Source organism: Marmota monax, unplaced genomic scaffold (genome assembly GCF_021218885.2).
Source record: "Marmota monax isolate L192 unplaced genomic scaffold, Marmota_monax_Labrador192_F-V1.1 WCK01_AAM20220418_F8-fsc00387, whole genome shotgun sequence".
Taxonomy (NCBI): Eukaryota; Metazoa; Chordata; class Mammalia; order Rodentia; family Sciuridae; genus Marmota; species Marmota monax.
In genome coordinates this window covers 272793-290991 of record NW_026692199.1, presented here as the reverse complement: position 1 = coordinate 290991, position 18199 = coordinate 272793, and the positions used below count along the sequence as shown (strand labels likewise).

At 36.4% G+C, this 18199-nt stretch overlaps 1 protein-coding gene and 1 pseudogene across 1 annotated transcript; both read right to left on the bottom strand.

The window, feature by feature from the left end:
- Positions 1-1935: 1935 nt before the first annotated feature.
- Positions 1936-3125, bottom strand: LOC124080410 (short coiled-coil protein B-like). Its single transcript, XM_046426342.1, has 2 exons — positions 3063-3125; positions 1936-2109 (listed from the first exon to the last, which is right to left on the bottom strand). Exons 1-2 carry the CDS (start codon positions 3123-3125, stop codon positions 1936-1938), a joined length of 237 nt encoding a protein of 78 aa, XP_046282298.1.
- Positions 3126-12017: 8892 nt separating this feature from the next.
- On the bottom strand, positions 12018-14733 carry LOC124080398 (protein lin-54 homolog; annotated as a pseudogene).
- Positions 14734-18199: the final 3466 nt, after the last annotated feature.

The following is an 18199-nucleotide window of genomic DNA, read 5'->3' as shown; positions in this document are numbered from 1 at the left end:
TAAATTCCGACCCTGACATCAGAATTTATGAGGCACCACTAAATTTTCATAGAGGGTTGTTACATGGTAGGAAAAGCCAGGAATGGGTGAATTCAAGGCAAGGGCAACCATTCCAAGCAAGTTTAAAATATCAAAATATGGCCACACTAAATACAAAATCTAGTAATTACATAAAACAGAAATATACTTTTTGTAGCTTTTGAAGATATGGCTTCTGATCTTAAGAGGAAATTAGGATGGGTTTATCAACATCTGCCTAGGGCCTGCACATACTAAAGAAAAACGTGTGTGTGTTTGTGTGTGTGTGTATGCATGCGCACATGTGTGCTATTGGTTGTGTGCCTTTCCCGCAAACAGAAGTATTCAAGAGTTATTTCTCTATAACTTCCTCTTTTGTTTTGATAATACAACCTTAAGATTATTATCCTTTCACATAAAGCTGGTTTGTTTTTTAACCTCCTGACATATTTCATAAGATGGAAATGTCAAAATGCTTTTCTTTCCTCTGGAAGATATTTTTAATAAACAACTAAGCAGAATTGTAACACAATTTTAAATATTTGGAAATTATGTTTCAAAAGAGATACAAAATGTTTGTAGTTCAATTATATATTCATACAGTTAAAGTCACATATCTAATCTTACACTAATATATAAGATTATTCCATGATTAAAAGTAGCCCAAGTCTAATAACCATAAGCTATATTAGTAGATCTCTTTTCCTCTTATCTCAATATGATTTCCAATACTGAATACCTTACCAAGTGGAATCTAAAAAATAAACCTAAAAAAATTGTTAAAAAATGACTAAACCTTTGCAAATTAAATGGTTCAATTTACAAAAAATTCTGGGAAAATAAAGAGCTAAAACACTAATATTAAAATTACCATTTTTTGCATATGAATATTCTACAATGTGTTCATGATTCTGTTACTAATAAACTCTCTTAAGGAATTTTGCAAGAGTTGACCTACTGGGTAAATGTTCTTGAGACCAAATGGTAATTGATCTCCCTAATATGTGGCTTACATAATGTTATTCAAACTAAATGTACTTTCATATTTATATTTCATCAAAAAATCTCTTCTGCCAGAGAGAATACAAATCTGTAGTGAAAGCATTTTAAGTTGCTTTCTACTACTTACCAAGTCCTGCCCAGTTTCTATTTTTTCTCAAGATTTTCTATCTCAAACACACACATGATCAGAACTCCTATCTTTTCAGGAAACAAAGTGAGTTATTTCATTTACGCAAAAGAAAGTTTTAAACAAATATTTCCAGTATGAGACCATTTTTATATTTTTATAGTTTCATTCCATCTTCCAATTGATTAAAGACAAACCAGCAATCCTCTCTCATTATTAAATATCACACAGGACAAACCCTAGCTAAGAGAGTATCTTATTTTTGTTGAGTTTCAACAATTAGAGTCAGGTTACTCTCAAAAGTGGTTAACTATTAAAATTACTTTTCCAAATGTGAAATCATTTTTTGCCTTAGGGAAAGAAAAACAGTAGGCACAAGTGGTGGACAGGGTACATAAAGCTGTGAATTTAGTACATGACTTATAATTTTTCACAAACATAGTGGTTATTTTCTTATATATTTTACTAAGCCTATATAATAAAAGACAGTGCTAAAACTATATATAAAAGCAAATTTGAGAAAACATTCATTTTCAAATCTCATAAATATATGCAGTTCTAATTATAAAGTCTCTACAATACATTTGCATATTTTCATAGACTAACATAATACACAAACTCATGGAAGTCTCTTGCTATGCAGTTAATTTTGCCTAGATCTGCCATTATCTTCATAAATATTCAATGAAGCTAGAAACAAAGATAATGTAACATTTGGAATCTATCCAATCTTCAAAGGAAAAAAAATGATCAGCAGAAATTCCATAAAACATAAGGGAAACCAATCCTTATTTTCTTTTGCTCTTTGTGTAAGTTGTTTGAAAAACACTGAAAGCAGACATGAGGTTTTCTATATATTGTCCAAGAACTTGGTTTTCTGATTTTAGCTTGAGATTTTCTTCTTTAACTGCAATAACTCTTACAGAGAGATCTTCAAGATCTTCAAGGCAAATATTAAATAACTTTGATGAGAAAGAGTATGTTTTAAAATTAGAGCTATAAAAATTCTGTAAGGTGCTCTAAGAGGGGACAAGAAATGGTGGGAAAATTCCTACCAAAGAATTTACATAAGTGGAAACAGTGTAAGCAGGGAAGAGGCATTTTGAACATTAGGCAGAGAACTTTCTAATGAAGGGAAAGAGAATAGACAAGGCAACAAAAAGTAAGTGAACTCACTGGAGGAGATAAAGGGGGATGGAAGACAGGGAACTAGGGAGGATAAGGCACAGAGATAGAACACCCTGCTGCTCCTGTGACAATATGGGATTTAAGAGCAATGAGAAGCCGCTGAAGAGCTTTCCGCAACCTGTGTGTGGGGGCACACATATGCATGTGTAAATGTGCAATTCCATGTGCAGAATGTACAGAGAGTGTGGGAGGACCAGTTAGGAGACTGTGGGTTGTCTAGTTACAGGTGGTGACAGCCTACATTGGGGTAGTGGGGAGAGGGTGACAGATTGGAGCTATACTTGGAGGGACTAATGATGGGCTAGACACAGGGTTAAGACAAAAGTAGGTGTCCAGAATGACTCAGGGTTCCTGGCTGGGCAGCCCGATTAGTGGCCCATGAGCTCAGTTGATGAAAGCCTTCAGGTGATGCTGCTTCATCATGCACTGAGGAACATGTCACCTGCAGGCTGGAGAGCACACTTCCTCCCCTCAAAGCAGGTGTCTGTGTTAAGGATCAACACTGGGGCACTTTGAGCAACTCTGTGGTAATTAAATCATGGCATGATGAGAACACCTGCAGAGTGAGCTCAAGAAGAATAAAGGGCCTAGGATTAAACATAAAGATTCACAATATTTAGGACTGGGAAGATTGCTGCCAGCAAAAGACCAAAAATAATAAAGTACAGAAGAGGCAGCAGAGGAGGACCACATTCTCCTATAGACAGCAATGATGACATGCTCTTACCTTCTGTCTCTCCCCCTCTGCATTGCTCTTCTCCACTGTCCTATGTCCCTCATCCCCCCCCATGCACATAAATGTACCAATGTCCTTCAAATGGCACTCAAGGAAAAATACTTAGCCAGGAGAAAATCACTGACATCTATCTATGTGTTAACTTCCCAAGAAAGTATTCTACAAAAGTATGTTATGTGTTGGTCAAACACCATTATAATACCAATTGCTGAACCATGACTTATTTATTCAGAAATTAAGATCTGGAATTTGAACAATATTGTATTAACTGAATATGACACAAGATACTAGAACTTGAGCCAGGTGGTCCACTTAGGGACACCTGGCTGAACACTCTAGTGACCTGTGCAGTTCCCAAGGAGATGTCAGGACTTCATGGTGTTCTACAATATGCAAATGACAATTTGGGTCTAAAGTAAGTCATCTGCTAATGATTTACATGGGAGAAAGGCACAGAAAGAGTACCACATTATATTTACATTGAATCGCCCCTTAATCTAAAAGGAGGGTTTGTCAATTCTCAGGATTCAATGAAAAAAAGTTATTAGTCCCTCTGAGCTATGCTATAAAGCCAGCAGGCAGAAACCCGGATGGTGCTTGCTCTGCTGTAAATAGATGGTGCTAAAGGCTTCAACATAATGCTGTCACTGAGCCCCCACTACATGACAGGAAATAGATACACTATTATCACCAATGAACAAGGAGAACAAAGTGTAGGATCAGTGAAGCTGAGTTACTTTAGGAAGATCACCTTGGTGGAGCAAGTCTTTGACCCTAGGCCACCCAGTGATAGAGACTGTACTCTCATTTACTCTGGTGGGACCCTTGCCAACTCAGTACATGAATAATAGAAAAACAGAAAACCCCCTATTTCATCTGGACAATGGAAGTTAACACAGTGTAAATTTGAGAAAAGGAGGGGCTTTACCCCTCTAATTTGATTTTTAAAGAAACTAGTAAAATCATTTCATCACAAAACCATATAAATAAACACTATGTACCTATAAAGAATATCTGCAAAAAATGCTAAGAATTATCTCATTACATGATGGTGTTAGCGTTCAGTATAGGGAAAGACACCACGGTTTATGCAGATAATGATTAATCAAACCATCCACTAGTACCTGTCAGCAATGAGAGTGCATTATTCACACTGGGCAGGGCTAAGCACACTACACGCAAATATGGCATCTACACTCCAGGGTTTGATCATTGCATCTTAGCTGCTGATCACTACAATTACAGGGATGAAGCTCCAATTTAACAAAGTTACGTTGTAAACAACGGAGAAATTGTGAGCTGCCAAGAATTATTAAGCATAATGGACAAACCTCTATGACCCAAGGAAAGATAAGACATGCTAAATACAAAAGCCCAGTGTTGAGACACAGTGAACTCCTAATACATGCAAATCTGTCACATGTCATCTTTAGTAGAATCACATAAGTTACTTGATTGGTGTGTATTCCTCCTTCTTTTCAGTTACTAGTACAAACTGGGGACACCTCTCTTCCCAGCTACTCAGAGGCTGAAGCAAGAAGATCACAATTTCAAAACCAACTTTAAAGAGAATTTGTCTCAAAAAATTTAAAGGGTTGAGGGAGTAGCTCAATTGCAGAATGCCTCTGGGCAAAACCCCCAGAACCCAAAACAAAACAAAACAAATACAAACAAACTACTAGAACAGAGACACAGTCTGTGCCTAGTTTGTTTATTTCTCAAATTCTAGAGTCTGAAACAGTGTTTAAGTTTTATGTTCTGGGTCCTTGGTAAAATGGATTCAGTGAAAATAACTCCTTATCCTTAGCAAAACAGAAAATAAAAGAACAAACAAAAATGTACATGGTAAATTAAACTATTTGAACAAAACCAGTTCTACAAGTCATCAAGAATGAAAGGGTCCAAAAGAAAAGTCACAGACTTTTCAAATTTGTTTTCTGAACTTTTTAACTAAATTTGAAAATATATTCATTTATTCTACCCAGCCCCAGTTTTACCTTTGCAAAGGGAGATGGCAAATTCAAGAGATCAACGTGTAGAAAGCAGTAAAGAGAAAAGTGACCTATGCAAGATGATTTAAAAAAAAAAAAGAAAAGAAAAGAAAAAACAGCCCATCAGAGCTTTTCCCAAAAGAAAAGACTACTGTTCAGAAAGGCAGTCCCAGAGGACTCTCTGAAAAAGGGTGCTGTGACTCAGTATGCCTAGACACAGGAAAGGCTGACTCCACCTTTTCTGGGTACTGACAGTACACAGATGTGAAAAGTGTGAAGTAAAAATGACACTTATTTAACCTTTTAAACTCAGCACCCTTTAAACAGGTCAGATCAGTACTTCTCAAACCACCCATGATAGGGATTAAAGTTTTAAATTTCCAGTTCTATCATGGTCTGAATCTCTAATAAAATACAATAAAACTTTTAGAGGAATTAACATTTCAAAATGAAGACATAAAGGATACATACCCACCATTTCAATTTATTAGCTTAACAGGCATTGAATTTCTCCCTTATACAGGTATAAAATGTTTAATACTTTACTCTTAATATCTTTGCTCATTTTGTCACAGACCAGTAATCAGTTTTGAGTGGATTGGTTTCTGGTCCCTGACCCACACTCTGAGTAGCACTGCATTGGATCACAAAATTCTCATGTTCTGTAACATCCATCAATACTTGTAAGATAACTTTTGGGAAATGCTGACATAGAGCAAAAAGAGAGAACATAACAGGATTAGAGTCAAATTCCCAACAAATATCCATCCAATCCACCTACACAATAATGGAAAGTTCTAGCTGGTATTCAGTTAACTTCATAGCTGTGTTAAAGTAAAACATTTCTTTCTGGCTTTTTTTAAGGTGAGACAGATTGAATTAGGAGCTGCCAAGAATTACTAAGCATAATGGACAAACCTCTATGAAAAATGAAAAAGTTGAGGCACTCAAATTTTGGCAGTTGTAATTGTGTGCCTGTTCAGGCAGCTTGGAGAACTAACTGTACCAGACACTGGTGTTGTCTCTTACTGTCATCTCTAACCTGGGACATGACAGGAAATAAAATACTTGCAGTCATCAGACAAGCAAGTGTGCTTCAATGGGTGGCAAGTGGAGACCCAGAGCAAGAAGCAACACTCAGGGCCATGCCAAGGGAAGCTGCCTCAGAATCCCTGGCCCAGGTCAGGTCAAATGTTAATAGTAGGCTATCATACTCTGTGCTTCCTTTTCTTTACCCCCATCCATGCCTCAGCTCCTGTGGGCCTCTGCCATGCATAGTCTTCCCCTGATGCCCACAGTGCTGCTCACTTCACTCCTTCCAGTATTTGGTCAGATCTCACTTTCTCCATGAGGTTCACTGTTCTTGCTCACAGGTCAGTATGCCCACCCACCTTACTCCTTTATATTTGTCCAAGATACTCAACACCTTTAAAAGACTAGATCCTTATCTATTTGTTGGTTTATTGTCTATCTCCTTGCACCTGGAAGAGAAGAACAAAGAACAAGGATTTGCATCTTTTGTTCTTTGAAAAAAAAATATTTGTAGATGGACAAATTATCTTTATTTTATTTTTAAGTGGTGCTGACAATGGAACCTAGTTCCTCACAAGTACTAAGCAGGAATAGAGATCTACCACTGAGCCACAACCCCAGCCCTGGTCTTTCATTCTTTGATGTTCTCCAAACACCTAGAATGTGCCTGATGCATGGCAGACACTTAGTAAGTTCTATAAACTTAAACAAATCCTGTGTAAGAGAGTATGGTAATTACTTAGTTTTAATTTGCAGTATTTTTTTTTTCTTTTTAGCAATAATCTGATTAGAGACATCAATAAACAACATGATTGACTTAGACTGAACTTATGTTCATTTCATCCCTTGAAAGTATTCTCTACTCTCATAAATCACTCTACTGCCTCAACAAAACTGGTTAGCTTAGCAAAGCCAGTTTTCATAGTAATCCTTAAACTGTACACAGCTGTCCCTCAGAATACATAGGGAGTTGATTCCAGAACTCTTCATGGATACCTAAGCCCATGAATGCTCCAGTTCCTTCTTTAAAAAGGCAGTATTTGCATATAAACTGATAACACTCAGCTGGATATATTAAATTACCTCTAAATTATTGTATTAATCTGATGGAAAGTAGTTAATAGGTTAATAGTTATTACACTGTATTGTTTAGAAATAATGACAAAAAAGGAGTCTACATGTGTTCAGTGAATATGAATCACTTTTCTTTCATATTTTGGATCTGCAGTTGATTGAGTCCATAGATGTGAAAACCAAAGATAACAGAGGACCAACTTATCATCCATGGCATTAAACTAAACTTAATGTTTTAGGAGTGAGGAAGACATTCCTTATCCTTGCATTGGTAACTACATTTTGTATCTTCTTAGAGACCAAATTTATAGCATTAGTGCCACAGTGGCACTGGATGACAGCCATATGCTGTTAGGAATCACATTCCTCCATGGGAATAATTACCAGTTTCTCTAAATGCTATAGAAAAATTTTGCAAACACAAATGAGGACTTTTTGAAAAGTCTTCATGAATCACCAAGTTAGAAATAATGTCTTCATTCTTTTCTTTCTTGCAATCATTAGAAATGAATAGTACTTACACATAAAACAGAGTTTTAAAACTTAGCTATAGAAATCTCTAATCCTAAATCTAAATATTAAAAAAAATAATTAATTTGTGCCAGTCCCAATGAAATCCCTGCATGGAACTCCACCTCCACTTCTGCTTCAGAGAAGAATGAATGAAACAGGAACCTACCCTATCATGTGGCATTCTTGAATTCTTAACGAACTTTTGCAATCATGCCCTCTGTTCCCAGACCAGGAAGAGGGGGGAAAATCACTGCCCATCCCCTAGGCAGGACTGTACATCTTCCCCAGTGCAGGGACCTTAGAATATTACCTCCCTCCTCAGCATTCTGCAAGCTCTTACCCCTTACAGAATAAAAGCACACAGCACCAAACTCTCTGTGACATGACTTCTGCCTGAATGGCTAGATTTCCTACTACTTTGTACAGATAGCACTGTCCTCTCTGCTTTGGTACTTAAAAGCCAGGGTAAATGCCCAGTTCCTTCCTCTTCTCACTTTACAGATGCTGGTTTCTCTGCCAAGAATCTGGTCCTGCACTGACTGCTGCCAACTGGTACTGGAATCATGGTTAACATTTATCTCCTAGTTTCTCAGAAAAGTCCTATGTCTTTTTTATTCTCTCTCTGTAACTATTTGTGTGTCTTCACTGAGCTAAACAGGATGGTCCTTAAAGCTAAACAGAGCACGTTTGGGCCAAGGTCTTTCTGAATTTGTGCCCCTAATACCAAGCACAGCCAGGCTAGCAGAAGGCAAGCAATAAATGTTAAAGGGAGAGATAAATAGCAAAGTGGATCCACCTGGTGTTATTCCATAACACAGAGCTTTTACATGATGCTCCAGTGAAATGTATCCCAGATCAACTACAAAATCTCTGCAGAAAACTAACAATTTAACACATTAGACAGCTAAGCATAATTTACTAAACCCCCACATACACTTGAATACTTTGAAACATTATTTTCAATGATAAAAACTTGTGAATTAGCCTAATCACTGGCCAATACCTTATTCTAGAATCAGAGAGATCTTAAGGTGCAGGTCTCTAACTACTGAACTGAAAGGAGTTTCAGGAAAGGTCTTGAAAACAAGCTGGGTACTAGTCACATGTTCAATGAAATAAGAGTGTAAAATGGCCTCACATCTCACTTCAAGGTTCACCCAAGCTGATGACATGGAGCCCAGAGCAATACTTGCCCAGAAGGGATCCTGAGAAAACACAAGGAAATATTTATGGAGCACAGCCCATGAAATGGGCAAATGGCAGCAGGACTTCAGGGACCCAGTCCTCAATCTCTTCCTGGATCCACATGAGGCTTAAGTTCCTTCAAAGCAACTTGGACCAAGAAATAGTAACTCGAGGCAATGGGCTATGCATTATGTGTGTGTGTGTGTCTGGGTGGCTGTTCCAATTCAGAATCTGGAAACTCAGAGAGCTTTGAGTACAGCAGGAAGAGCCCTTATGTCATTGAATGGAACTGAACCAGAGTTAACCAGAGGAACAGTCATGGTAAGTTTCCCTCAGTTTTTGAAGAAGATACATAACAAACACTTCACTGCAAAGCATAACTATTGAGGTAATTTATGAGCTTGCAAAGAACAGTGTCTTCATTGAGCATAGCCTGGGAAGATGGCTGCTCTTACCACAGGGGCATGGGAGTTGCTCTTTAATTTTTCTGCATGAGCTCTTTTTCAATCTTCTGACCATATAATCATCTTTCCTTAATCTTGAAAGTTTTGGTGAATATTGTCTAATTCCTCTGGCAATCAACAGTGTACACATTTACACTGGCCCTATCCTATATGTATGTTTTTGCTTCACTCTCTATTTTTAAAATATTTTTGTAGTTGTAGATGGACATATTACTTTTATTTTATTTATTTGTATGTGGTGCTGAGAATCAAACCAGTGCCTCACACATCTTTCTCTCCTACTGATTTTAACTGCTGGCTCTTTTTATTAAGCATTTTTCTACTTTCTCAATTTTTAAGAGTCAATGCATGCAACACCAAACTAGAAACCAAATAATTGTTTGTTGATGTAACAAACATCTATTTATTGTTTAGTTCAGGCAAGTACTTCATTTTCTGGACATGCTTTGACAAGTTTTGTAGTGAAAACCAGTGCTCAACTGTAAGTTAGAAAACCTGGGTTCCACCACTAGAGATGCTACTGACTACCAGTGGGACTTCTTAAAAGGCATTTAACAACTCTACAAAAAGCTTCAGCTATATATTCAGATAAAAAATAACAACATATAACCCATTGCACTGTAATGACAACTCAACCCAGTATTCTGTGAGAAAGCAAAGCCATCTTCAGAGGAACACTACAGAGTGGTGCAGAGTAGGTGATTGTACAACTCACACTAGTAATAAATCCTCTTCATTCAGACCTCAAATCAATAGACTATTACTTGGAGGAAAAATTTATATGCTTAATGAAGCATAACAAACTAACACAACCTTTGGGGATATTTGGAATAACAATATTATAAAAATGAGAATATTAACATTGTCCTACTAAAAATAGGTCTTTCAATTTACTGAAAAATTCTAAACTAAGGTGTTTAGAAAATCAACATTTGGAAGCATTTAATCACAGATCTTGGACTACTATGTACAGCTGGAACAAAGAGGAGAGACAAATTAGACACAGGAATGAAAATTGACTTACTTCTTTTACTTCAGGCTTGAGGTGTTATTTAAGTGACTTATAAATGTCTGCCCATTGTCTGTTAGTCTTGATTTTAAAATATAACTTTCAGCCCAGACAGATAACTTTCCATGACTTAGGCAACTAATCCATCCTTCAATGAGCCTACAAATAATCTCCTTCCATCTAGAAAATGAAAGTAAAACCTACACAAAAATTAATATGCTGGAAAAAAAATTAATCCAGTTGACTCATGTCACCTAACAGCAGGATGAGAGAAAAAGGGTTTTAAATTAAGATGAATTAACAGAATTTGAAAATATATTTTAAAATAATGTACCTGAACATATTGCCAGCCAATTTCAATTTTATTCATAACCCACAGTTCATGGATATTCTCCATTAGTTTTTCTCTTATCCTCTCTAGGTGAGGAGCCAACAAAACCTAAAATTTATATACATCAGAAACATGAAAACAAGTAGCAAGGTGCAGGGTCATAACACTGCCTCATAAGCAATTAGAATACAATAGAACTTATTGTGAAATACTTATTTCCACAGCTCTCTTTAGGCAAATACAGGATATTTTTTTTTCTTGGTGAGTACTTAGGTTTCTGGGAGAATTAATGAACAAAGTAAAGTAAATGGAGAGTTGATGGGAACTACTGAAGGATTTTAATGGACATGTGACAACCACCAAAGGGTGGATTATTTAAAGAGAAATAACTCCAATGCTCTTACACCAACTTGGCTAGTGTTGACAGGCTAGAGGAATGGCAAGCCAGTGCCTCAGTTATATTCCATGGGATCTTTGAATATATATATATATATATATATATATATATATATATATATATATATATATATATATATATATATATGATTTCAGTAATTTGTGTTTTCCTTTACCTGTAGTATGGTCTTTTCAAGGGAAAAAAGCATTTACCTGTTCTCATTACAAGCAGAAGGAGGAACAGGATCAGGAGCAAGAGAAAGACTGGACGTCTTGCTGTGAGCAGTATAAAAAAAACTGAGTTTGCTAGTCTCAGAAGGGCTAGAGAAGGGTGACAGGTTGGGGTAACTTGACTCACAACACTCAAGGACCCCAATTCTGCATGGCAAGCTCCACACTTTTACAGGTCCTGCTTGCCACAGGCACTCTGACCCACCCTGGTCACCACTCCATTTACCCCAATTTGTCTGATGACTCATGTTTTCAGTTGTGGGTGCCCTATCCTATGTGTACACTGCTAATATCTACTCCTGCCTGAGTCTCACCTTCTTAGTCTCCTACCACCAACTTGGATGAACAGACTATCTTAAGTGGAGTACAATTTACCAACCCATCTATGATTATTATGGTGGTGTTCCATCAATAAGTTTCTCCTGCATTTTTGTTTTTAGAAAGGTCATGGTTTTACATTTCACCTGAGAGCCAGAACTCACGTAGTATTGATCTTTGTGTGGGATGGTAAATAGGAGCCAAGGGTTGTCCCTCCACCCTGGGTAGCTCTCCAGCTGACCCTGCACTAATTCCAAACTGAGGATCCACTGTCCTACAAAGTCCGCTACTGAAGTGTCAAGAAAATAACTCAAGGATCTACTTCAACATTTTGTTCTACTGGGGCCTATTTTTCTATGCTCTGTTAACATTAAACTGTCTTATTAAACATTAAAATAAGTCTCAACATCTAGTAGACAAAGACTCCAAATTTGGTACTTTCTTCAAAATTCTTGAGCCAACACATTTACATATTGAGGAACACATTATTTTTGCCTCATAGCAATCAGTAGTTTTTAAGACATTCTGACATTGACAGTTGCATCCCTTGCTATCACATTGATATGATTCTCCCCATTTACTTTCCTTGTTTTAGGCTTAAAATCTTCTGTATTTCTGTCAAAACATGCCTTTATTATTTTTTGCCTTTCATTTTCATGTTACCTATTGTTATAACAATTAATACAACTGCAAATGTTATAAAATTTGCCATTTACAAAGCAATCACAGTATAATTTCAAACAGTGATTTTGTTCAATTACAGGGCTTTCTGGTCTGACTGGCAGATACTGATGGGATTATGCCATTGAATGGAAGACTTGCCTGGGTCTGGATACCAGAAGTTCCAGTAAAGTTAGAGCTGACTGCTATATCACATATGAAGACTGCTGTAGCTGAGTAATGTACTGAGCTGGAAGCACTGCATAACCCAGAATCCCTGTTCCTGGAGCTGGTACCAGGACAGTACCTGGTGGCAGGTTAGGGAAGTTGGGCTGGATCTGTGACAGTGGGGTGAAAGGCATCATAAGCCATTGCTGTGGTTGGCTGTTAGTTACTATTTATGAAGCTGGATTGATGGATTTGGGGACAACTTGTTGGATAGTCTGAGCTTCGACAAATGGAACTGACATCTGCACTGGGGTTTTATTAACAACCATTGGCTTTGCTTCGTATAGAGGCTTAATGCTTGTACTGGGATTCTGACTAACTGGTTGGGTTAAGATACTGGCTATTGTGGCAGTAACAAATAAGAAATAATGAAACTTCCTTCTAAGCACTTGAATCTGCTGGCAATTGCCAGCAGTTCTAGAAGAATTGGGAGCAGTTTCCAGAGGAATACTTGTCTTAAATTGTGATATGCCCACTCCTCCAACAGTGATGGTCTGCACAGCTGAATTCCATTGCCTTATTTTCTGATGTCAAAAGTGAGATGGCTGTTTTATTTGGCATCTGCATTATTGAATTAATTTTTTTATTTTTATTTTTTATTAGTTGCTCAAAACAATACAATGATCTTGACATATCATACATTTGATTCAAATGGGGTATGAATTCTCATTTTTCCACATGTACAGATTGCAGGATCACATTGGTTATACAGCCACATATATACATACAGCAATACTAGGGTATGTTGTATTCTGCTGCCCTCCCTATCTCCCCTCCCCTCCCCCCTCCCATCACCTCTCTGTACCCACTCTACTGTGATACATTTCTTTTTTTTTCCTTCCCCCTCACACCATCATATATGTATATTGTATAATGATGAGGATGTCCTTCTATCTTCCATGCAATTCCCCTTCTCCCTCCCATTCCATCCCACCTCTCTTCCATGTTTAGTGGTAATCTTATTCTCATGCTCTTCCTCCATACTCTGTTTTGAGTCACCTCCCTTATATCAGAGAAGTCATTTGGCATTTGTTTTTTAGGAAGTGGCTAACTTCACTTAGCATAATCTGCTCTAATGCCATCCATTTCATTGCAAATGCCATCATTTTGTTATTTTTTAGTGCTGAGTAATATTCCATTGTGTATAAATGTCATATTTTTTTATCCATTCATCTATTGAAGGGCATCTAGGTGGGTTCCACAGTCTATCTATTGTGAATTGTGCTGCTCTGAACACTGATGCAGCTGTGTCCCTGTTGTATGCTCTTTTTAGATCTTTTGGGTATAGTCTGAGAAAGGGAATAGCTGGGTCAAATGGTGGTTTCATTCTGAGCTTTCCAAGGAATCTCCACACTCCCCTCCAAATTGGCTGCACCAATTTGCAGCCCCACCAGCAATGTATGAGTGTATCTTTTTTCCTCACATCCTCGCCAGCACTTGTTGTTGTTTGACTTCATAATGGCTGCCATTCTTACTGGAGTGAGATGGTATCTTAGAGTGGTTTTAATTTGTATTTCTCTGATTGCTAGCAATAGTGAGCATTTTTTTTGTGTGTGTATTTGTTAATTGATTGTATATCCTCTTCTGAGAAGTGTCTGTTCAAGTCCTTGGCCCATTTGTCAATTGGGTTATTTGATTTCTGTTGTTTAACTTTTTGAGTTCTTTGTGTATCCTAGAGATTAGAACTCTATCTGAAGTGTGAGGTGTAAAAATGTGTTCCCAGGATGTAGGCTCCCTATTTACCTCACTTATTATTTCTCTTGCTGAAAAAAAAAAAAAAAACTTTTTAGTTTGAATACATTCCATTTGTTGATTCTTGATTTTAACTCTTGTGCTGTAGGTGTCCTATTAAGGAAATTGGAGCCCGACCCCACAAGATGGAGATTAGGGTCAGCTTTTTCTTTTATTTGATGAGAGTCTCTGGTTTGATTCCTAGATCCTTGATCCATTTTGAGTTAACTTTTGTGCATGGTGAGAGAAAGGGATTCAGTTGAATTTAAATTTGATGCAATAACACCACTTTCAGATATTGTTCTGGTCTTTGATGGAGTTCTAGGGGTAGACTGTGAAAGAACATTACCTGCAATGACTGATGGTGATAATTGAGTTGTCTTTCTGTAACTGCTTTACTGTTAATTGATTTTGCAAATATCAACTTCATGATTAATGGAATACAGGTTGGTGTTCCAGGCTTGTTAGCAATCTCATCTGGCACCACCTCTATGATCATTCTCCTGTTAGAATGATTGCAACACCATAGGCACCACTGCCTCCTCACAAGGCATTCCTCCAGCTCCTAGCAGCTGTGGTGCCTCCAAGACACACACCCAGGTTTGTTCAAAATCACAAGCCCCACACCATCCTACCACTTCATCCCATAATACACTATGTCTATAACTTTTAATTGGAGTATTTTGTCCATTTCCATTTAATGTTGTTCAATTCATCTCATATTCTTTTAAAAATTTCTAAAATACAAATTATGTGCCACAAATTTCTCTTCCTTAAATTGTATGGTTTCAATGCTTTAAAGTTTATTTACAAAGTCTTGAAGGAGGATAATCTAATTTCGGAAAAGTTTCAGTCTTATGTATTCTTATTTTCTCTGCTTTCTTTATTCTTTTACATTACTCATATATTCAGATATTACATTTTCCTTCTACTGGTTCTACTTTACTAATCTTTGAGTTAGTACCCTAGAGCTTACACATGCATCTGTGGAATTAATAAACTAATACAGGTTAGTAAGAGTACTATGTTGCAGGATAATGTGAGACCTTGGAACATGTGTTAACAAGCTGAAGCCTTTTCTTTTGTATTATAAATGCTCTGCATCTCAACAACATGCATATTTTAAGCCCTATCTTTCCAAGAGTGTCAGGCTCACCTCAGTGCATTTCTTTTCTCTATGGAATTATGGATCCCTCATGTCCTGAGCTACCTCAGATGCTTCCAAAGCCTCTGAACTCCCCTACATTTTTTCATTTTACTTATTTGATTATTTAGTATTTGGTTATTTTTGGTAATTTATCACCTCTTAAATAAATCATTTAAAACTTTTTGAGTTTAGGGAGTTTCTCTTTTCTATAGCCAGAACACTGGCTGGCTGCAAGCTGAAAATGGAATTACTTTTCTGATATTTTTTCCTAAAATTTTCAAATAAGGTCTCATCCAAACAATAAATATTTAAAACAAATTCAAACAACTTTGTTTTTTACCAACAAGTTTGTTTCCCCCCAAAAGAACGTGAGTGTGATACATGGGTTCCTTGGAGAATGATAGTTTGTTAAAGAAGTGAACCAACTGCCAGTTAACAAAGTATTAAATGAAAGCCACACTGTACACTTTCATTAAAACATTTGCATGTAGGTAAATCATTTATATTTAAACAGGAAATCAATTTAAACCTTGTGGAAAGGGAAAGAAACAAATATTTGATTAGAATTTGTTAAACTATAAACCAAATTTATACTTACTGACATAGGCTTTGCACTGGTTATTTGTACACTTGCTTTCTGTCTAATGAGTAGTATTCTCATTAGTTAGTATGCTACCTTTTTATTTACCATTTTTCATCTTTGCATGTATTTCTATTTTTCTTTATTTTTTTGTGGTTGTAAATGGACGACATGCCTTTATTTTATTTGTTTATCTTTATGTAGTGCTGAGGATAGAGCCCAGTGCCTCATATGTGCTAGAGAAGCACTCTACCACTGAGCTACAGCCCCAAACCCTGACATGTGTTTTCAAATGGCAGAACTATAGACTCACTAGAACTCCAACAGAGCAGTCTCCTAAACACTCTCAAGTACAGGCTGAGTAATTTTAAAATGGAAAATTCAAAGTACTAAATAAGGACACACTGGTACAGCATTGATATAAAAGAAATTATAAATAATTAAATAGCATCTCTGTGTACTGAAATATTGAATATGATCTCTATTTTAAATTACATGATACTGCTGTTATCCTGTTATTACTTTGAGAAATTTACCATAAACTTAATAAGTAAATGAGGTCCCAAATTGAAGTTCAGTAATTTATTAAGACACTGACCCTATTTTCTGGCTTTACTGTGGCTTTTTTTTATTAACCAGGTAAAACTCCCTTTTCAGATGTTGAAAAATGAAGCAGATATAGTAGAGTAATCTTAGCACTCTTCCACACTAACACATGTATTATCTAATTCAAGGAAATATCTTCTAAATTGCATTTGCAAATTTGATTTTTTTTTAATTAAACAAGGCAACAAAGGTCTATGATCTATCACTTCCTAAATAATCCCTGTTTTAGAACAGGAAAGCTCTTAGAATACTAATTAAATGCTATCTGAATTTGCCCAAACACTCAGGAAAACATGTATACTTTTAACTCACTGTAACTAATAATTCTTCAAATCACAGAATATGCTATAATGGCTCAGGCATAAATTTCCAAGTTAACAAATTCAAATGGATGGATGCTAATAATATAGCAGTCTCTCTCATGTAGGCTACATATGAGAATTAATAAATCCAATCAAATACCATTAACAATTATATATTAACAGAATCAATAGTCAGGAACAACTTATAGAAGGAAAAAAAAAGCAATGAGGGAGGCCCACCATATTACTAAACACTGGAATATTTCTAAAATATCAGACGGTTAAATCACAGCACTTGACAATAAAAGACTTGCTTGTGTGACAGAATACTTAGTGTACAGTAACAGCCTTGGAAGGGGAGTAAATTTACTGTACAATTTAAAAGGCATCACAGTAAATATAAGGAAGGGGATTCTCAGTCATGAATAATGATGGGATTGTGGCATATCCATTGGGAAACATCAACTTACAATACTAATCTCAATAACTCTCAAAACATATCTACCAAGATTTAAGACAAAAACAAAAAAAGGAGGAGTGACCCTCCAGAAAGAATATAAACTACAACACCATGCTTTAAGAGAATAATCTTACGGGGCTGAGGTGGCTCAGCAGGTGAGCTCTCACCTAGCCTGTGTGAGGAACTGGGTTGGATTCTCAGCACCACATAAAAATAAGTAAATAAAATAAAGGCATTGTGTCCAACTACAATGCACAGTTTTTTTTTTTAAAGAAAATATTCTTATAAAAATTTATTAGAGCAGTTTTCCTTACTTCTTAGCTTCTGCTGGATCTCTAGCTTGACCAGTCTTAAATTCAAAGTATAAATTACAGGTCCTACAAGGTTTACTAGGATTATAAAAAAAAAAAACAATTCAGACAATGTTGTGTTGTAAACTAATCAAAAAGTCAGTAAGAGTATATGTTAGAGGTTATAGATTAGTAAATTTTATAGATTATAGAGGTAAGATTTTTCACTCAATTTTGCTACATTCTATTAAAAAAACTGTTACAAGAGCTGTTTCTGAAAAATTGAAATGGAAAGTGTCTTCTTTCAAAAATTGTTTTTCTGTATCCACAGAATGTAACCAACTCAGGATATGGTGGTGGTCGTGGAGAGCTACATCCTGGGTTTGAGTACATTCATGGGTCTACATGACTTTAAAATAGATTATTGCCCCTAATCAGCTGCAACCCAGGATATGGTTGTGGAGCATGTGTTTGATGATGTGATTAAGCTAACTGCTTTTTTTAGCCTCTGTAACATCTTTGCTTGTGTGATACTGAGAAAAGCCCCTGAATTGTGTTTTTTTTTTTTTTTCCATTCTTA

Excerpts from the sequence above, each read along its gene's own strand:
- LOC124080410 (XM_046426342.1), bottom strand. The coding sequence starts at position 3,125 with ATGGGGGGGGATGAGGGACATAGGACAGTGGAGAAGAGCAATGCAGAG. Across the intron at positions 2,110-3,062 it reads CAGAGGGGGAGAGACAGAAG|TTATTTAATATTTGCCTTGA; the intron begins GTAAGAGCATGT and ends TTCTCATCAAAG.